This window comes from Salvia hispanica, chromosome 1 (assembly GCF_029641045.1).
Source record: "Salvia hispanica isolate PSC_SH4W2 chromosome 1, Shi_PSC_v1, whole genome shotgun sequence".
Classification (NCBI taxonomy): Eukaryota; Viridiplantae; Streptophyta; class Magnoliopsida; order Lamiales; family Lamiaceae; genus Salvia; species Salvia hispanica.
The window spans coordinates 5,826,835-5,849,533 of NC_142692.1; the positions used below are offsets into that span (position 1 = coordinate 5,826,835).

The 22,699-nt window shown below is 37.3% G+C and overlaps 1 protein-coding gene and 1 pseudogene across 1 annotated transcript; both read left to right on the top strand.

The window, feature by feature from the left end:
- The first annotated feature begins 451 nt into the window (after positions 1–451).
- LOC125220114 (malonyl-coenzyme:anthocyanin 5-O-glucoside-6'''-O-malonyltransferase-like) lies at positions 452–2,010 on the top strand (annotated as a pseudogene).
- An 18,861-nt stretch (positions 2,011–20,871) lies between these two features.
- LOC125185559 (phenolic glucoside malonyltransferase 1-like) lies at positions 20,872–22,567 on the top strand. Its single transcript, XM_048082116.2, has one exon. The coding sequence runs from the start codon at positions 21,009–21,011 to the stop codon at positions 22,392–22,394; it is 1,386 nt and encodes a 461-aa protein (XP_047938073.1). The 5' UTR covers positions 20,872–21,008; the 3' UTR covers positions 22,395–22,567.
- Positions 22,568–22,699: the final 132 nt, after the last annotated feature.

Sequence of the window (22,699 nt, forward strand, 5' to 3'; positions counted from 1 at the left end):
AGTCTGTCCCATAAAACTATGCTTTTACTAATTTTAAAAAAAGAATTCACTAAAGTGAGAATCATTCTCTACTAACAATACTTTAATTACCTTTTATCTCTATCTCTCTCTTATTTTATCAATTTTGCTAAGGACGAAAATTAATTATTTAAATTGGACATTCTAAAATAAAAGGTTAATTATTTAAAATGGGACAGAGACTATATGACATAACACCTATATTTAATTATTACTATAAGATAACTACAAATAAATGTAGTAATTTATGTAATGATACTTTCGGAAATTTGCAATTAATTTACTTAACTGAGTGGTGATTTGTAATCATTTATATTGGCTTTTTCCCGTGGTCTAGAGATGGGGTTTCCAATCTAGACAACTAGCAAACCCCACATGATGATTCCGTTGACATTTTGCAGAAAGCTCTTTCTATATATGACACGATGATTAAACCATGCAGTAGTAAATTCGAAACTACTATGTCTATATAATACCAGTACCATGCGCACTCCATGATCTAAAATTCAAACCTTTCGGCTACGTGTTCAATCATAATAGATAGGCATTGGAATCCATGGCATCCACCACCACCATCCTCGAGCGCTGCCGCGTCGCGCCGCCACTCGAAGGCGCCGCCGCGGCGGAGCAAACACTTCCTGTCACCTTTTTTGATATGCCATGGCTGCACTTCCATCCAACCCAGCGCCTTCTCTTCTACAAATTCCCCTGCTCCAAACCTCATTTCATCGATTCAATTCTGCCGAATTTCAAAAAATCTCTCTCCCAAACACTGAAGCACTTTTATCCAGTTGCAGGTAGCTTATTTTATCCGTTGAATTCGGATGAATTTCCTGAAATCCGGTACGTTCCCGGCGATTCCGTTCCTGTCACCGTCGCCGAGGCGTCTGCGGCTCTCGATCTCAATTTTCTCACAGCCGACCAGCCGCGCGTCGCCGACGACTTCTACGCTTTTTTCTCGGAATTGCCGCCGTCGGAAACTTTGTCAGAGTCGGAATTCGAGAAGATTCCGCTCATCACTGCGCAGATAACGCTGTTTCCAGATGCAGGCGTCTGCGTCGGATTCAACAACCACCACATCGTCGGAGATGCTAGCTCGATCGTGAGGTTCATCAAAGCGTGGTGCTCCGTTGCTAAATTCGGGAGCGACGATGAATTACTGTCTTCTTCTGATTCGCTTCCGCTCTACGACCGATCCGTGGTGAGCGATCCATCCGGATTGCTGAATCACATCTGGAATCAATTGAAGAGTTTCAAAATAATTGAGTCGCGGCCGCTGGAATTCCCCTTAAACAAAGTCCGATCGACGTTTATTCTGCAGAAACGCGACATCCAGAAACTTAGGGATTTCGTCCAGGCGAAGAAACCGCACGTGACGCACCTATCGTCGTTCACGATCACGACCGCCTTTGTGTGGAGCAGCTTAGCCAGATCCGCGGCGGAATCAGGCGAGGAAGTCGCCGACGACGAGCCGGAGTACTTCGCCTTCGCGGTGGACGCGCGATCGCGGACGGATCCGCCAGTCCCCGCCGCCTACTTCGGCAACTGCGTGGGCATGGGCTTGGTGGAATCGACGCACGCGGAGCTGAGAGGAGGCGACGGATTCCTGGCTGCCGTCGAGTTGATCGGAGACGAGATCGCAAACAAAATTAACAAAAAGGAAGAATTTCTCCGCGACGCCGGCGATTGGGTGAAGGTGTTCGGCGGAATAATGGCAAAACGCGGGATCGCCTAAATTCGATCTGTACGACGCCGATTTCGGGTGGGGGAAGCCGGAGAAGCTCGAACCGGTGTCCATAGACGGCGATGGATCGATGTCGCTCTGCAAATCCAGAGAATTCGAGGGCGGTTTGGAAATCGGTGTTTCATTGCCCAAGAAGAAGATGGATGCATTTGCAAATATTTTCATTGAGGGGTTGAAGCTTTAGATTTTCTACTTTCCATTTATAAATAATAAATATTGGAAAATGAAAATTAGAAAATAAATATTTAACCAGGAATCCAATAATCTTGTAAAAATTAATCTATTTTTATTTTTACTAAGGGCATCCATAATGGGCGCCTTAAAGCCCGCCCAATGCATCGGGCGCGCCTTTGGGCGCCCACTGCAGCACCACACCCTATGACCATCTCATCCTCCGCACCTTATGCATCGTCCGCAAAAGATGCACCATTTTTTGCATCCTTCGGTCTATCCTCCGTCCTATTGTGGGGGGTAAGGAGGATAGTCCGGATGATGCACACATTTTCATTTTTTTTAATTTTTTTTTTGTATTTTCTTCTATATATATCACCATTTTTTTTTTACTTCATTTCACACATTTCACTTCACTCTCTTCCCCATCTCAATTTCTCTCTAAATTCAATAATGAATTCTGACGATTTTCCACTTTTGCAAGCATAAAAAATAAATATTGGCAATAGAATTTGCCTTTAATTTATGGTGTTTTTATATTTATTCTTGCCAATTGATATGTTTGCAAACATAAAAAATAAATACATAAATAGGAGTTAAAATTATAGTGCGGAAGGACGTCCCATTGTAGGTGGAAGGGTAAGAGAATAGAATGATGATGTGGCAGAGCATAGGACGGACTTTAGTCCTCCCCAATGTGGATGCCCTAAAATGGGCATTGCCATAAAATAATATTTTTTCTATTTGTCTGGTACTTTCTTAATTCATATTAGTAGTAGTAGTTTTATTGTAATTACAACTATTCAAGTGAAATTCAACAAGAGAATTGTAAATTTATTATATGTACTTTGCCAATTCCATATTTGCGGTTATCATAATAGGTTTGTGTTAAAATGACAACCCCTCTTAAAATGACACCGTGACACCACTTATATAGCAATATTATAAACGCTACACAGCAATAATACAAACACTACACAGCAATCTATAGATTGCTGTATAGTGTGTCGGATATTGCTGGCTAAGAAATATTGCTGGATAAAGACCAGCAAATTGCTGACCGTCTTTTTTCAGATTTTTTTTTGCCACGTGACAGCTTATTATTCGTCCACATATACAAATGATTGGCTAGAAATGGTGGTATGATGTTATTTTAAGGGGTGGTGGCACCCTAACATGCCCCTATCATAATATTCTTACAAATATCTAAACTTTTATATATAATATTATTAAGAATATTTTTACAATATTTTGAATCCAAGATACCATTTCTTTACAATGGGCTATTTTAGGTACTTTAGAAAGCCATAAAATGACATAGAGCTCAAAGAGCTAAAACCATCTCCAATCATTTAAAACTCAAAATAAAGTAGGCAATTAGTTTTGGGTTTAGGGTTCCAATAGTAGTCCAAAATCAATTCTAGTTTTTCATTTTTGAGTTTACACTAATCTATATTCATATTTTTTTTAATCTCCTAGATACTTCCCTTTTCATTATAAGCAATATTAATAGTAAGAGAAATAATTTTTCATCTTAAATGATTAAATTAAATATTAGAATTATATGATTCATATTCTAATAGTTCATAGAATTTTTTGATACCAATAATATTGCCTGGAAATCGATCAATAATATGTCAAAATTCTCGTGTGTGTATATAGACAAAAATCGCCAAATAAATTCATTTTAGTTAACAAGTAGACGAGTTTAAAATTATTACTTAGAATATTGCGCTTGGGATGCGTGATGTTATTAGAGAATAGTTTAGCTTAACTTATTTTAATTGAGTTTTAATTTAAATTAAACTTACAATTAAGAGTCAAAGTTAATGTAGTATGAACTAAACGAGAAATCATAATTACACCATCCATTTAATAAAGCCAATATTTAAATTAATTAATAAGTAGATTAATAGATAAAGAACACCTAAAATTGAAAAGTTTGCCTACACGTTTTGTGGTGGCGCCAACATATTGAAAATACATAGAAATGAGAAAAAAACCTAATCCAATAGTATAACCCAAACGGCTGACCCGCTAGCCCAGCAGGTTAGCCCGCTTAATCCGCCAGCCACTTTGGACTATGTTGGAAAGAGAACATGGGAGTCTCGATAATATATTGGGAAAAAAATATGTGAGTCTCAAGTATGTTGGGAAGATAATAACATTTACAATGTAGAGTTTCAATAAGTATAGTTCTTTGGTATATTTATATCTAAAGTCCTATAAGAGCATCTCCAATGCTATTAGGCCAGCCACTCTCTCTCCATGCCACGTCAGCAGCACTAAAAATCCACCTGCCACATCAGATTTAGGCCAGCCATAGGCCAGCCGCAATAAAAATAATTCAAAATATACTACATTTACGGAATTAAAATTACGATTAAATTACGGAATTAAATTTACGAGACATATACGGGAAAATTCATTAATAGCATTAAAAAAGGTACATAGATAAAAAAAAATTACATTTAAAAAGGTACATAATAAAGAAAAAAAACTATCGCCGTGCAGTCCTCCGTGCCCACAACTCTTCAATTATATCCTTTTGGAGTTGAATATGAGCATCCACTTGGCGCATGTCGGCAAATTCCTTGAGGCGACCGGCTTCATCGAGAGGTACCCCACGTCGTACGCTAGGGGTGGCCGTTCCGTGGCTTGGACCGGCTTCATCGTCATTGGCCCAACTAATCAGTTGTACGCCTTCGTCTTCGACGATCATGTTGTGCAGGATAATGCAGACGTACATTATTTGGGATACGCATGTGACATCCCACAAACGCGTTGGACCCTTAATTGCCGCCCATCGAGACTGGAGCACACCAAATGCGCGCTCCACGTCCTTGCGCGCCGACTCCTGTCGTTCCGCAAAGTAGGCCTTCCTTTCATCACTTGCGTGCCTGATCGTCTTCACAAAGACAGGCCACCTAGTAAATATCCCATCCGCCAAGTAATAGCCCATATCATGCCGGTTGCCGTTGGCCACAAACGAGACGACTGGACCGACGCCCTGGCACTTCTCGTTGAAGAGGGGAGACGAGTTCAGGACGTTGAGGTCGTTGTTCGACCCGGCTACCCCAAAATACGCGTGCCAGATCCACAGCCGGTAATCAGCTACGGCCTCGAGGATCATCGTGGGATTCTTTGACTTGTAGCCGGTCGTGTAGGCCCCCTTCCAGGCAGTCGGACAGTTCTTCCACTCCCAATGCATACAGTCTACGCTGCCTAACATCCCGGGGAACCCATGCTTCTCCTCGTGCATCTGCATCAAATTCTGACAATCTTCGGGAGTAGGGCATCGAAGGTACTGCTCACCGAAAACGTTCATCACGCCCTCACAGAAATACTTCATACATTCCAGGACTGTCGACTCACCGATGTGGAGGTACTCATCCCACATGTCTGCCGCGCCTCCTTAGGCCAACTGTCTGATTGCCGCCGTGCACTTTTGAATAGGGGTGTGGCCGGGTCTGCCAACCGCATCGTGCCTGAAGCGGAAACACAGATATCGACGCTCTAATACGTCAACGATACGCATAAACAACTCTCTGCGCATTCTAAAACGCCGCCGGAACATGTGTGCGGGAAACCGCGGGTTCTCCGAAAAGTAGTCGTCGTACAGCCGCTGATGTGCAGTGGCGTGATCCCGATCAATCACTGCTCAGTGGTGGATAACCCGTGGAGGGCGAGGTATCGCCTGCTGTTCCACCCTACACATGTACCGCTCCATTTCACGGTTCATGTAGGCCTCCATAGCCTCGTTCATCCTCCGTTCGTACTCCTCAGCATCCCCACCACTACCACCACTGCTACCACCCGCGTTACTCATCGGTCGATGATGCTCTTGTACAGAAAGTTAGAGAGAGAGAAAACTCGTTAAAACAAGCGGTGCAAATGAAAATGAAACTAAAATCGCGTTTATATAGGTTTTTTTAAAATAAAATAAAAATTAAAAATCGTCGCTGGCCGATCGCGCCGCCACAATGGCGGCCAGCGCATCGGCCAGCCACATGCAATCGGCTAGCCTTGGCCGGTTTTTTCGCCGAAATTCGGCTAGCCTGCTCCAATGGTTCGGTTAGCCGATCGGCCAGCCACGTAAATCGGCTAGCCGGTCGCTAGCCTACCATTGGAGATGCTCTAAATACCTATGTACTCCATGTATCAATTACAATTCAAATTAATCACAATGTAGTCTTCAAGAGTTCTTCAGTTTTAATTTCCGCATTTTACTTTTCAACATGGTATCAGAGTAAGCAACGATCCTTCGTTAGTTTGTTCTAAAAAAAAAAAAAGTAATAGAGAGAAGTTTCTTTCGGTCAATCGTTGTTATTGCACCAAATATCAATATCATGTTCTGTTTGTAAAGATATAACTATTACATTCCCACCTATCCCTTTTCACATTCAAACTGAGAGTCAGAGAGTAGGGAGGAGAATGAAAGGATTGCAAAAATCAAGTTAAGAGCCTCAATCCAACTCTCATCAACGAGAGAGGGCTTAGCTTCAGGTCTTCGAACAGCAGCGCCGGCTGGCCTAGACTGCGCGGCGGACACCAAGCAGCTGGAAAGAGGACTGCAGCGAGCAGCGGTGGTAGCCAAGGCAATGACAACGGCCTCGGAATCCAGACAACGAGGAACAACACATCGTCGAGAAAAAATACAACAAAAATCAGCAACCTGATGATGGACGAGAGGAGCGGCCACTGTCAAACGATTCATCTCTGAATCAAGGAGAGAATTGCCGAGGAAGAGGCAGAGCAGCCAACGTCTGCGCGGCGAAGGGGAGAGAGATAGCGTCGCCAAACAGCCGTTGTAAAGGCTGGGAATAAAACTTCGAAGTAGCCATCGTCAATACCCATCAAGAATTCTCTTGACAGAAAGAAGATAATGTTTGGTGGGAATGAAAACTGGAGAAGATCGATCTGTGGCAGCACGTCGCTACAACCGAGAAGATTCTTCGGAGAAAAGAAACTATCTCTTGCATCCGGAAGTAGGGCAATAATAGCTGCCGGAAAGGGAGCTTCTGCCGGAGAAGTCAAATAAGCCTGTGAAGGAAAGTAGAGTGCACTCCAGCCAATTCCAGGATGAAAAGGATAGGCAATCACCGATGCACATGCCCGAAATGAACGGATAACAGAGAGGAGGCCGTAAACCTCCACCCAGAAAGAACTAGCAACGGCGACCCCGACAGTAGCAACGTGATGATGGTCTCTATTGTCAAAGCTGCGGAGGAGCCATACGAGAACTAGCAAGAAAGAGTCGATTGGACGTCGGTGGGAGCGCCGATCAGGAGATGCCAGCGAGCCCTAGATCTGGAGAAAAATTTGTACTCAAGCATGTCCGGCCGAGGGGGAGAGGACTTCCACTGATGGATAGTTCCACCCACAGCTGGGGAAGGAAAAACTGTGGAAGAAGATGTTGAGCAGGGCTGGAAACAGAAGAAGAAGAAGAAGCAAGCCCGCCTGGAAAAAGGAGCAGGTGATGGAACCTTCATGTCCGGAGAAGATTGAAATGTCCGAGAAGAGCTGCTCTCAGTAGAGGCAACAAAAAGAGAATAGCGGCTGCTGGAGAAGAGTTGGTTTGCAAAAGAAGCCAACAACGGAGGAATGAGAAAAGAAACATCGAGAGAGCGAGAGCAGAAGCTCGTCAAGATGTCTCTCCGTGCAAAGAGTGAAGCCAACCAGAAGTGTTCGGCGATTACTTGTCGGAGTTGGCGCCGCTGAACAAGAAAAGAAAAGAAAAAAAAGAAAAAGATGCACTGTTTGACCGTCCCCTCAATATAAGGTCTTAGGTAAAGAAGAAACATGGGTAAGTTTGTGTTGAGGTTTGTATACTAAAAGATGCTTCGAGCGTACATGCCTTTGTACAGTCAGCTTGTGCATGTATACAAGAAACGTCACGTCCACTTGTTTACCTAATAATGAGAATAAATAATATAATATAATGGTTTATTATTGAAATATGATAAACAAGTCTAAGGCTTTTTACTAAGAAGGTCAAGTAGGGAAATTCGATGAATCTCCTCATGAGTTTTCCAGTAGGGGACTTGGCCAGATCTAGTAAGAAGAAAAACGTATTCACAACCTAGATAGGCTTTGGCTACCTATTGGTATGGTTGCGGTGTTTGTGATAATTCTCTCTTACCTAAGAAGAGATTAGTAACACCGGTGTGGTAAAGCACTGAAAGGATCTAATCCGAAATGTATTCTTTATTGCTATCTACTGAAAGAATATATTTCAGAAAGTTTAGTATTTTCTAGTCTATGATATTAATATCAATATTGTTTATTCAATCAAACGCCACTTTGACTTATCAATATGTGAGAGTTTGTACGTAACTCAAGTTCATGATATCTTGGGTGGTAGTAGTTGAATAACATGAAGGTATTGGAATATTATTTCATAGAATTCGCGTGCCCAGTGTGGTATGATTAAATCCCTAAGGGGCGATCCCCAAGAGGTGTTTGAAAAAAGAATTTATTATTCAGAAAACTGCGCAGTTGGAATTTATTCCACGAATAATAAATAAAGTTTCAAACTATAAAAACTCTTTGGAGAATTAATTTAATTCTAGTCACATAGCAGACAAAAGAATTAAATTGACGGATCAAGATAATCTTAAACGCGGGAAATATTATAAAATAAAATGGACCCAAGTTATTTGTAATTTGGTGATTTAAGTGGGAATGCAATATTATTCTTTAGTGGAATAAAATAATATTCCATTGATAATATATTAAATCATGGGTCATTTGATTTAATTAGTAATTTATCTAATGGGTGAGCCCAACACTTAAGTCATTCCATGGATCCCCTTACTAACCCAATAAGGTCCACTATAAATAATGAATGAAAGGGAAACCCTAGCACACAATCCAAGACAACACAAAACCCTAACCCTAGCCTTGAAATCGGCGCCTCCTTCCTTCTTCCTCTTGGTCTCGATTTTCGAGCCATAGTTGTGGGAGAATTAGGGTTTTGATTATTGTTCTTGATCTATCCTAATTCATAGGATTAGATCTAGACAATTTGGTGTTAGTATTGGTTTCCCTAGATCCATTCAAAGTTATTTAATTGGTTTTCTAAGATCCGCCCACACGGATGGAGAATCAAGGACGAGGGAATAGTACGGAAGACTCGTGGTCGATAAACCAAGGATCTCCGGGTGGTGCAGCTAGCAACGTCAATCCAATGATGGATTATGAGGTAACAATCGAATCTACATCGAATATGCATGATTATGTGTTTATTTGATGTTATATCTATAGATCTATGTTTATTGCATGAAATTGGAGTCGAATGCATAATCACCTAAATAGATTCGGTCTAGGACCTGTTTGGTTTTCGTGTCTTCCGCTGCGGTAGTCCCAACAACTGGTATCAGAGCCAATTTTTAGGCTCTGATTATGTATTTGATTAATTGAATTTTTCGACAATTATAGTGTTAAAACTTGGGATTTTCGAAAATAATGCAATATGTGTTGGATCTATGTTTTTCTTGATTTTATTTTTGGATCTATGATATGATGTTCTAGATCGATGAAAGAATATTATGAATCTTGAATTTTATTCAAGTTTTTCACTAAAATATTCTAGATCTATGATGAACATCATTAGATCTATATATTCCAAGTAATATGTACTATATGTTTGTTGATTACATATATGTATGTGTTTAAGTGAATATATATATTTTTAAATCAAGAAATAAAGTGGTCCATGATTGAATACTTGGATCGATGAAAGAATATTATGAATCTCGAATTTTATTTGAGTTTTTCATAAGAATATTCTAGATCTAAGCAAGTATTCATAGATCTATAGTTTTATGTTCTTAATATGCAAGAATAATTTAAATTGCTTAAATGCTAGATGTTTAAACATGCATATTTGATATGAACATAAAAGATTGTTACAAAGTAAGAAACGATTAATTAAGATTTAAGATCGCGGTCAAGTGAAGCGACCGCGATGAATCAAGTTAATTAATTTGAGAACGACTTAATAAACGCAAGGGTTTAAACCCTAGTTGTGTTCGAACACCGGGCTGCGGATCTTGCTAGTTCGGGGATCGTCGATCCAGATCCGGTGAGCAAGGCGGCGGCGGTGGCTAAAGAGGCAGTGGCAGCCTCGGCTGATCGGAAAAAGCGGCGCCGATGAAGGCTACAGCCATGGATCCTTGTTGATCCAGCCATGGCAGCGACGTCTTCAAGAAGTCAGCGGCAGAGACGTCGTCTCCGGGCAGTCACGTCGGATCGGAGTGGCTGGGGACATCGCCGTCTTCACCGGTGAGCAGCCATGGTCTTCGGACAGTGGCAGCTTGCTTTCCGGGCAGGCAGCAACGACGTTACAGTCACAGAAGCTCCGACAGCGACCCGGGCAGCGGCTGCACAGCCGTGTGGCTGGCTGCGGCGTCTCCTCCGAGCAACGGCAGCAGCGTTGGCGACGGACAGCGGGCAGCGGCTGCTCCAGTGGGAGCGGCAGAGGCAGCGCCGCTGCAGTGGGAGCAACGGCGGTGGTCACGAGCAGCGGCGGTGGTCGCGGGAGGCGGCGGAGGTCGGGCGCGGCAGCAGCTGCTGCCGCGAGGCCCGTGGCGGCCCAAACCCTAATTAGGGTTTTGGGTTGCGTCGTCTCGTCGTCTCGTTCCTCGTTTCTCGTGTTTTCATTTCTTAAGACGCAAGCTATTTATAATTGTGGTTTAAAATCCTAAACCTAGAATAATTAAAGTATCTTGTGTAAATTAGAATGATTTTGCAATTAAATCAAGATTCTAATTTTAAAGAGAATAATTGCCTTCTTTAATTTTGCTAATTGGAATAATTAGGTCAAATAAATTGATTTAATTTGTTAATTAGTTGATTTTGGTGGATTATTTCCATCTAGATAATATCATGGTAATTAACATAAGGATATTCAATATTTGATTGATCTAATTTTTGGCTTTTCCATAATTGGATGGAATTTTAAAGAATATTCCCGCTATATGCTTTCATGTTTTATTTTAAGGTTTAATTGAAATAGTCTTTATTTTATTTGGTGTGTTATGGAATTATTTCCTAGATATATACCTAAGGAAAAGACATGAGTTTTTCAATTGTTTTAAACCTCTAAAATTTTCGAAAATTACATGTATAATAATTGGAATGATTTTATTTGGAATCCTATTCCTAGTTTGAATTTTATCTTTAATTTTGATGTAGGTGAATTTTATTTCATCTAGATAACATCGGTTTAATTAAAGAAGTGAAAAATTCATTTGGCATTAACATGCTATTTAAATCCTAAATTATTAAAGTTTGAAATAGTTAATTGGATTTTAATTGGAATTCAATTCCTAGTTTAATTTGAATTTTATCTTTAATTTTGATGAAGGTGAATTTGTTTCATCTAGATAACATCAAATGTGATTTAAAGGTATGAAAATTCATAGAGCATTAATTTTGCTATTAAAATCCTTAATTATTTATTTAAGTTGAATTTTGTCTTTAATTTTGATGAAGGTGAATTTTATTTCATCTGGAAAACATCATTTTGAATTAAAGATGTAATAAGATTCTTCTTGTCATGTGATTTTATTTGAAAGCTATGAGAATTTTAATTCTCGAATTTAATTGATGTGTTTTAAATGGATTTAGTCTTAATTGGATAAATGCGGATTTATGTATCCAAGTGGGCATTTTAAATTAAGACTTAGCTAATCTTTTATGATATACACCTAGACATTAATTTTAGGATAAGGATGGATTAATTCTATCTAAGAAAATCCTAATAGTATTAAAAGGTAATTCTAATAATCAAGATACGTTATTTTAACTAATAATGTATGATTGTTTAAGATTGGACTTAATGTCTAGATAATCTTGTTTATGTGAAGATAGAATTTTAATTCTATCTATTTATTTTAGATGCCTAATTAAATGATCAAGTTTCGTCATTATGGTTATGTGAACCTTGTGTTAATGTGTTTACATGTTTTATTGATGAAAGATGGATATTTAATTTGAGTTATGATTTTATTTATTAAAATCTAGTTTTAACTCACGCATCGCCTATGTACTTATTGCCTTGCATGCATAGCTAGTACATGTTTAATTATTCTTTGAATGTGGATATCTGCCTTATCTGCTTAAGTGATAATTAAACTATTAAAACCACCAACCAGAAAATATGAAGCGATAATTACAACACGTTTGTATTTGGCCTCCATAAAATTGGTCTTAGTGCGAAGTAGTGACCGGCCTGTCTTTACGGGAGGAACATTACCAGTTCGTAAGTTTGGACTTCTCTAGATAAAGGTTATTAAAATCGTAAAATTAGTTTTTCAGCAATATCGCGACTGGTCTTTACCGGAGCAATATTGCTACGAAATTATAAGGATTGTATTTTAATAATGCTTAGAGGGAGCTATAGGAGGAGGTGCTTGTCCGGTTCGACCTTTCTTTAGAGGAGTTCACGCACAAGTAAAGAATCCTTAGTGCTTAATTTTATGGTTATACGCTTTAGCATTGTTAGTCAGCCATGCCATTCTTATGGTCTCTGGACTATCTGTCGACATTGTGGCCAGTAAAAATAATGAATTTATTGCATGAATAAGACTCGGCTTCCTAGTAGAAGAACGTTTGTGCTTGATTTTTGTGGATGTAAAGTTGATGAATTGTTTTGTGGTTATTTGCAATTCCTTGAAATTTTACATGTTTATATTATTGGTTTTTGTTCTCAGTTTGAACGAAAGATGATTGACACTTGGGATATTTATTATGCCATACTTAGTTCGAGGAAGCATGACTCTGAATTGTTTAAGGAATGGAAAAAGTAAACTTGATGTTGATCGTTTGATCAATGACTTGAAATTGATTTTCAGCAAGGATCGTCCGCCCACATACCATCTACAAGGAGAGGACAAGGAGTTTCGTGATCAGTGGCATACCGCGGAATGTCATCTCAAGGGCTTCATTTTGGCCAGTGTTGGCAATGCCCTTGAGAGGTTTGACGAACCCAAAAGGCCGTTGGTCAACAAGCCCACGTGGTTTGAAGAAAAGTCCTCTAAGATAAGAGCTGGTATCACTGTGAAGCATTTAAGGCATGATGTGTTTGAAGAGGGCCAAGACGTGGGGGTATATGCCCTAGTCATGCTTGGCTACTTCAATAAACTTCACTTGTCGGGGGGGAAAGTTGACCCAGAAACCCAACAGATAATGATCCTTGATGGGCTTCCAGATAGCTTTAATGAAGTCAGAAATGAAATTTTGTTTAGCGACAAAAAGTTTTCGTTTTTAGAGCTTTATAACAAGCTTGTGATTGCTCAAACAAAGATGAAAAGAAGGGGTGGACTTTCGAGATGATCATGTTCAAGTCAGAAGAGTTTATTTTTGCTTTATTTACATTGTTGAATTTTTAAGAGTTTTTGATATTGTTTGGTTTTGATATCATATGGATTATTGATATGGAATTTTATTCCTAGTTTATCAATTGTGTTTTTGGATTATTGATGTCATTTTATAATGCTTGCATTATTAGATAAATGAAGTTTCGGTTATCCAATTATTTATGACATCAAATGTAACATGGTCAATATCAAAATGTTTACTTGTAATTAAATTTGTTGATTCAATTATTATGAAGTTTTCTTCTAGAAATATTGATTATTAAGTTTCTTTAATCCTTAAGTCTTTTGAACCATTATTTTGTTGATGAGTCAATAAAACATTAATGTTCGACATGGATTCAATACAAAATAAAATGATCTAATGATCGCGTTTGTTCAAATAAAGGTGTCAGAAAAATAATCACAGTAATTGATTACAAGACAAGTAAATTAAATTCAACTAGAAACAAGATAAGTATTTATTATAAATACTAGAAATTCTTGTGTAGTAAATATAGTGTGCACATTAAATTTATTTTAATGTTCCAAGCCTAGAGTTGACTTTTTTATTAGTTATTGTTTTATTTATTTTGTTGTGAAAGTGATAATTAAAATAGTGGGAGCTTTTCTTAATGAATGATTAAATTCTAAGTGTTTAATAAGAGCTTCATAGCTCGTTTTATTAAACTAGGATGAATTTAACTCCAAGCACTATTTAAATGTTTTAATAGCCTTAAAGAATATTGAGACTAGTATTTTTCTACTTTTAAAAGTGGGAGCTAAATTTTGTCTCATAGAATATTCATAAATGGAATTAAAGTAATGTTTGATAGAGTTAAAAGGGTTCACACCCTAGAATGAAAGAAGTGATGAATTGCACACTTTCTAAGACTCTAATAACATTAAAAGATGTTTCCAAGTTAGCTATTAAAAAATTAGAATTACTTTTGGGTTCCCAAAGAAAGTATTTCTAAAGATCACAACAAATGGTTAAATAAATGAACTCTTGGAATTTATGACTATAAAACAAAGAATGCAATCATTCGGTTTTATTTTGTCATAAGGACTAATTTCCAATTAGTCATTGTGATGAGGTAATTATGTTCATGCATAAATTTACATCACAAGTTATATAGCAAGGATAATACCAAGTTAGGTTGGTATTATATAATTAAAGTTTTGGGAATCATATTCGACATGATTAAAACTTTATATTTGCTATAAGTATTCTACTTTAATTAGTAGAAATTCAGAAGGATCAAAATAGTGGATTTTGATAGAGGAATATGTATAAGTGCACTTGAGAAAGGCACATAAAATTATTCCACTGGATCAAAGGGTCTAGAAATATTTTGATCAAATAATCGTGCTCCTTAGCAAGAATTAAGGTTATAAATTACAAGTATATTTTCGTTTTATGTACTCTAGAAAACTATGTTGGTAGATTCTTTTTAAAGAATTATAGTTTTGAGTACATAGTGGCCAAAGCCTGCTTTGAGTATAAGTGGGAGAAAATGTGTGTGAATGTGTAGCACAAGGCCAATAAAGCGGTTGGTATACTCGAAAGCATTCTTTGAGTATAAGTGGGAGATTGTTGGGGTTTGTATACTAAAAGATGCTTCGAGCGTACATGCCTTTGTACAGTCAGCTTGTGCATGTATACAAGAAACGCCACGTCCACTTGTTTACCTAATAATGAGAATAAATAATATAATATAATGGTTTATTATTGAAATATGATAAACAAATCTAAGGCTTTTTACTAAGAAGGTCAAGTAGGGAAATTCGATGAATCTCCTCATGAGTTTTCCAGTAGGGGACTTGGCCAGATCTAGTAAGAAGAAAAACGTATTCACAACCTAGATAGGCTTTGGCTACCTATTGGTATGGTTGCGGTGTTTGTGATAATTCTCTCTTACCTAAGAAGAGATTAGTAACACCGGTGTGGTAAAGCACTGAAAGGATCTAATCCGAAATGTATTCTTTATTGCTATCTACTGAAAGAATATATTTCAGAAAGTTTAGTATTTTCTAGTCTATGATATTAATATCAATATTGTTTATTCAATCAAACGCCACTTTGACTTATCAATATGTGAGAGTTTGTACGTAACTCAAGTTCATGATATCTTGGGTGGTAGTAGTTGAATAACATGAAGGTATTGGAATATTATTTCATAGAATTCGCGTGCCCAGTGTGGTATGATTAAATCCCTAAGGGGCGATCCCCAAGAGGTGTTTGAAAAAAGAATTTATTATTCAGAAAACTGCGCAGTTGGAATTTATTCCACGAATAATAAATAAAGTTTCAAACTATAAAAACTCTTTGGAGAATTAATTCAATTCTAGTCACATAGCAGACAAAAGAATTAAATTGACGGATCAAGATAATCTTAAACGCGGGAAATATTATAAAATAAAATGGACCCAAGTTATTTGTAATTTGGTGATTTAAGTGGGAATGCAATATTATTCTTTAGTGGAATAAAATAATATTCCATTGATAATATATTAAATCATGGGTCATTTGATTTAATTAGTAATTTATCTAATGGGTGAGCCCAACACTTAAGTCATTCCATGGATCCCCTTACTAGCCCAATAAGGTCCACTATAAATAATGAATGAAAGGGAAACCCTAGCACACAATCCAAGACAACACAAAACCCTAACCCTAGCCTTGAAATCGGCGCCTCCTTCCTTCTTCCTCTTGGTCTCGATTTTCGAGCCATAGTTGTGGGAGAATTAGGGTTTTGATTATTGTTCTTGATCTATCCTAATTCATAGGATTAGATCTAGACAATTTGGTGTTAGTATTGGTTTCCCTAGATCCATTCAAAGTTATTTAATTGGTTTTCTAAGATCCGCCCACACGGATGGAGAATCAAGGACGAGGGAATAGTACGGAAGACTCGTGGTCGATAAACCAAGGATCTCCGGGTGGTGCAGCTAGCAACGTCAATCCAAGGATGGATTATGAGGTAACAATCGAATCTACATCGAATATGCATGATTATGTGTTTATTTGATGTTATATCTATAGATCTATGTTTATTGCATGAAATTGGAGTCGAATGCATAATCACCTAAATAGATCCGGTCTAGGACCTGTTTGGTTTCCGTGTCTTCCGCTGCGGTAGTCCCAACAGTTTGGACTAGTATTGGGCTCAAGAATAGGAAAGAAATGGGCCTAGAATGGCCTTCCAAATTGAAGGTTTTTGGACTGCTAGTCAAATTCAGTTCATAAAAGAAATGGCTTCTCGGCATGAGTAAAAACGGTCAGTAAGTCAGAAAAAAAATGAAGAAGGCTCCTGGATACGAGCTAAAACTATCTAAAATGGCTACTTGACACGATCTAAAACTATCTAAGATGGCTCCTGGATACGAGCTAAAATTATCTAAGATGGCTCCTTGACACGAGTTAAAATGTCAATAGAAAATTGAAGAAGCTCTTTGAAAAGTGTCTAAACTTTCAATGTTGAAGAAACTCCTTGAAACGAGCCTAAACTTTCAATAAAGAAAATGAAGAAGCTCCTTGTAACGAGCCAAAACTTTCAATGAAAAAAAAAACTCCTTGATATGAGTATAAACTATCAATGATGAATTGAAGAAGCTCTATGATACGAGCATAAACTGTCAATGAAAAGTGAAGAACTCCTAAATACGAGTACAAACTATTTATCAAAGTGAAGATCGTGTAATTTAAGTGTCGAAAAAACTTGATACTTAAATTGAGGGGGAGTGTTGGAAAGAGAACATGTGAGTCTCAAGTATGTTGGGAAGAAAACATGTGACTCCCAAGTATGTTGGGAAGATAATAACATTTACAATGTAGAGTTTCAATGAGTATAGTTCCTAAGTATATTTATATCTAGAGTCCTATAAATACCTATGTACTCCATGTATCAATTACAATTCAAATTAATCACAATGCAGTCTTCAAGAGTTCTTTAGTTTTATTTTCCGCATTTTATTTTACTTTTCAACAGACTGGTCCATTTGTCGGTGTGATTTTTCAACCCTAGGACTATCTTCAGTAGAATAATACCTCCAACAGTATTGCAAAACAAATCTCATTATAAGTTTTCGAAGAAAAAATACATATCTTTAGGTTTGCACTAAAACTATACCAAAAACACTTTTCAGATTTTGAATTATTGCATTCAAGTCCAAATCAATTTATATTTATAAAAATAGAAGGGAAGGAATAGAAATTAAATTATAGAAATTGAAAAACTTACAGGAAGAAGACAACGGCGTTGAGAAGAAGAAGTTGTGAAAATAATAACTTAATATAATTATATTAATATTTGACTAGTTACTAAATAGTGGACTGTCCCGTATTAAATTAATACTATTATTCAACATAATTGGAAAATATTGCCTATTATTGTACTACTAAATAATGAGACGTTATTTTTGTTCCCAAATACAGAATTCAGTTTTTATTAGATAAATTAATACCTCAGGTACATTTATCTGTGCAAACAATTATTTTATTAGTTAAAGTAATACCTCACGTACATATTGATTAGTTAAATAAATACTGCATGCACATTAATAAATTTTATTATATTATTTAATTTGAGTTATTGAAAAAGTGTTATGGGTTTAGTGTGTAATTTAGATAATATATGTATGATTGAAAAGTATAAAAAGTTAATAGATAATGAATATTTTTTTGAGTTTGAATTTAGTGAAAATGGTTGAACTAAAATCATTATTTAGTGTGATATTTACACTAAAATGAATTTGAATTTAAATTTAATGTGTGATTGGAGATGCTCTAATCTATAAATTTAGTGAACTATTCGAATAAGTTCATCTCATCGGATTTGAACTGAGCTGTCGTATCTAAGTGCACTCCTCAAAATGTCTAGCGGTAAAAATGTAAAATGATAGTGCACGAAAATCCAAACAAATAGCATGAAATCCATTCGTTCTAGAGAGTTGGAATTATTTATGGAAACAAAGTGTGAGAGTGACATCGGTTAAATTTTCTGAAAAAATTATCTTGATTGGAAAAAAATAGTACCCCTCCGTCCCATTAAAAATGCAACGTTTGCTTTTGCGCACTTGTTTTGAAAAAGTTATAATAAATAACTAAAGTGGTAAAAAAATAAAGTAAGAGAGAGAATAATGTAGAAGAGAGTCCCCTTTATATTATTCTTATTTTTACTTAATATTTTTTCTAATTTAACTATTTATTATTATTTTTCCAAAACATGTGTGAAAAAACAAACGTTTCATTTCTAATGGGACAGAGGGAGTACTATATAGTATATCACTTGTCGTCTTATTGCTTTCTCTAAAGACCAAAATAGTCCTTGGAGCAAAAATATACTCTCCCGTTTTCCAAAAGAGTAATGAAAAATACAAACTTTAGAAACGACATGAGTTTAATACAAAATTGATAAAATAAGAGAGAGTAAGAGAAAAAATAGATACAAATAAAAGAGAGAGAAAGAAAAAATTGTGTAAATAGTGTTAGTGGAATATGAGATTCATTTATTAAATTATAGTATTTCTAAGAAACATACAAAAAAAAATTATTTTTAAGAAATGATGGACTATTTATTAAGAAAATTAAAAAAATATATAAGTTTCAAGTACTATTCAAATAAAATTCAGAGATTTATGAAAATAATTTTAAAATTTAAAAACTGTAAATATACAAATGACAAAGTATATAGAGTATAGACTAAATAAATTGTTCCATTAGATATAAAAAATTAAGTTGGAGACTAAAAAAAGCAAGAAAGAAATGTGTTATTACCTCAGTCCATGAAAAATAATCATGTTTTTCCATTTTGGGTTGTCAATTAAAATTTGTTTCTATTTATGTATAATAAGTTTTTTATTCTAATGAGGTGAATCTCATTTTTCACTAATAATATTCAAACACTTTTATTCTCTATATCTTTCTTATCTCATCACCTGCATATTAGTAAATACTCCCTTCATCATAACTAAGTTGAGTCGTATTCCTTTTTGAGATGTCACAACTAAGTTGAGTCATTTTCTTTTTTAACAAAAAATAAAACATCCAATCACTCTTACTTTTATCCATTACCTAGTTTACTTTCTTTATCTTTCCTATTTTAATCCTTTCTCCTTTTCAACACAATTTTTTAATTTCTGTATCCAAAATTTTTTATTCAACTTTATTAGGACGGAGGGAGTAAGTTTACCGCCAAGACTATTTCTTATAGACAGTAGGTAAAAGAAACACTCTCTCTGTTTTGGCAAAAAAAAAGCAACACATTTTGAATTATCTCACCATAAGTGATTGATTATTTTAGGGGTAAAAAGCAACACATTTATCTTCATTATTTTATTAAGTTATTTTATTTTTATTTTATTTTATTCTCTCTTTAATTTTTTTACTGTTTTGACTCTCTTATAGTATATTTTTATCCACTTATTTAGTAAATATTTTTTTAAATATTATGTCCAAAAGAACTAAAAGAAACTCCTCACGTGGGGGTATGAAACATACATTTTGGATTTGTCAACTATTTCACAGGTAGCTTAAAATAATTTTGCCAAATAAAGATAATTTAAATTTCGTGTGGACAACAAAAGAGACTGAAATTTTGTCTAAAATAATTTAGTTAAATTTTGTTAAAAATTAGTACAATTTGTAGGGTAAATTTTCATATTAACAACAAAGTTTGGCCAATTCAACAACCTAATAATAAATTAGATATATGGAGTATACTTTTCATATTTTTTACAGTTGTCCTATTTATTTATATTTAAAGAAAATTGTGTATAATATAGAAGCTGAAATTCATAATACTTTTTGCAAATTTATATACTTCCTCCGTCCAATAAAAATATAGACATATTATATAGTACGAGAATTGAGATAAAATTGATAAAGTAAGAGGGATGAGGGAAATGATAGTTAAAGTAGTATTAGTAGATAGTGAGACCGATATTATTATTAGCTTTTTAATGGTGGTATGAATTGTAAATAACTTAATGCATAGGGCAATAAATTTCAATAACTTTACTCCCTTCGTCCCCAAAGAGTATGCATTTTGGGTTCGTCATAGGGTTTAATGCATTATTGGTAAAGTAAGAGAGAGATAGATAGAGAGTTTTTTTTAAGTATTGTTAGTGGAGAATTAGTCCCACCTCATTAGAGAAAATATAGTTTCCAAAATTGAAAGTGTATACTTTTTGGGATGGACGAAAAAGAAAATAGTGCATACTCTTTAGAGACGGAGAGAATATATACATATAAATACTTATATTTTTATGGGACTGATGGAAATAGAAAGTACACGTATTAATAAGATAATTAAAGAAATATCATAGTTTACTATCAAATGTTGAGGTATTGTTTGAACAGACTACATAGTGTGTTGACAATTTATCTTTGATTTTATATAGTGAGTACTTATATTTGTCAAATTAAGAATGTTCAAACTTTGTGCTGACAAACAAGAGAATTGCAATTTGCCTACCTCAATTGTCAATATTCAATAATAAAGTTCCCAGACGGCCGCAAATCCGCTTTATAATCTACATAGATCAAAAATAATATTATAATACTCCCTCGCGTATTCCACTAATAATAACTTCTACTGAAATAACACGAAAATTAATGTGAGAGGATCAACAACAACGTGCTTAGTGCTTACATAACTTGGCAGCATCGCCATAAATTCTCCGCCAACATCTGAACATTTATCACCTAACCCATGACGGCGACAACCAAAACCCTCACCGTCCTCCGCCGCTGCACCGTTGCTCCAGCCAGCGACGCGGCGGAGCAGCGCCTCCCTCTCACTTACTTCGACATGCTCTGGCTCTACTTCCACCCCATCGAGCGCCTCCTCTTCTACAAACACCCCTGCTCCGCCGCCGATTTCACGGAAACAATCGCCCCGCATCTCGAGAGCTCTCTCTCCCAAACGCTCCGCCACTACCTCCCTCTCGCCGGTAACTTACTCTGCCCTCTCGATTCTGGTATGCCGGAGCTACGCTACTTCTCCGGCGATTCAGTCGCTGTCACTTTCGCCGAATCGAGCCGAGATCCTGCTGATTTTGATTATCTCACCGGAAATCAGCCGCGGGAGGCGGATGATTTCCACCTCTTCGTGCCTAAGCTGCCGGAATCCACGACTGATTCCGAATCCGGATGTAGAAAATCTCCTCTACTAGCTATCCAGGTCACGCATTTTCCGGAGATCGGGATAGTTATCGGCGTTACTAACCACCACGTCGCTGGAGATGCTAGCTCCATCATCGGATTCCTCAAAGCGTGGAGCTCAACAGCGAAACTCGGCGGAGAAGCCGAGGTTGCTCCTCCGTTTTACGACCGATCGGTGCTGAAAGATCCGACGGGGAGAGCGGAGCTATATTGGAACCAAATGCGATTGGTAAAGTTCGGCGAACCAAAGGCACCAATTACCCCTACCAATAAAGTCAGAGCAACGTTCATTTTGCAGAAAACCGACATCGAGAAGCTGAAGAAGCTGGTGATGGAGAAGGAACCGGATTCCAATTCAATCCACATCTCGTCGTTCACCGTGGCAATAGCCTATTTCTGGTGGTGCACCGACCGATCCGCGGCGGAGGCAGGGGATCAGATCGGCGACGAGGTTACCGAATACTTCGGGATCGCGGCGGACGCGCGGAGCAGGACGGATCCGCCGCTGCCGGCGGCGTATTTCGGTAACTGCGTGGGATTCTTGGCGGCGGAGTCGAGGCATGGGGTGATAAGAGGGGAGGAGGGGTTCCTAGCGGCGGCGAAGGCGGTCGGGGAGGTGATTAGGGATAAGGTGAATAGGAAGGGAGAGCTGCTGAGCGACGCGGACGAGTGGCTAGTGAAATTCGCGCCGCTGTTGACGAATCGCTCGTTCGGGGTGGCGGGATCGCCCAAATTCGACGTGTACGGCGTGGATTTCGGGTGGGGGAAGGCGGTGAAGTTTGAGGCGGTGTCGATTGATGGCGATCCCAATGCGTCCATATCACTGTGCAAATCTAGGGATTTTGAAGGAGGACTCGAATTGGGGGTTTCGATGTCGAAGAGAGCCGTTGATGCCTTTGCAACTGCATTCCATCAAGGATTGAAGACCCTCTAGTTCTCCATTATGAATTTCCACTTTTTTCCTACCCATTGTTTTTGAGATTGTACCATGCGTTTCAGTTTCAGTTTCAGTTTCAGTTTCAGTTTTTGAGATTGTACCATGCGTTTGAAGTTTGAAGTTTCAAGTTTCAATTTTCAATACTGAGAAATATATTTTGTGGATGTAAAGACCAAGAACAAGAAAGCTGTCAATGTTTTTTTATTGATGGGATGGCATAGTAATGAAAGCTTAATTGTTATGGTAAAATAGAGTTTTATTACTGCTGCTACTTTAATGGTAATTTTAATAGTATAATTTAT

What these genes read in the sequence shown, in the direction of transcription:
- LOC125185559 (XM_048082116.2), top strand. Translation starts at nt 21,009, where the DNA reads ATGACGGCGACAACCAAAACCCTCACCGTCCTCCGCCGCTGCACCGTT.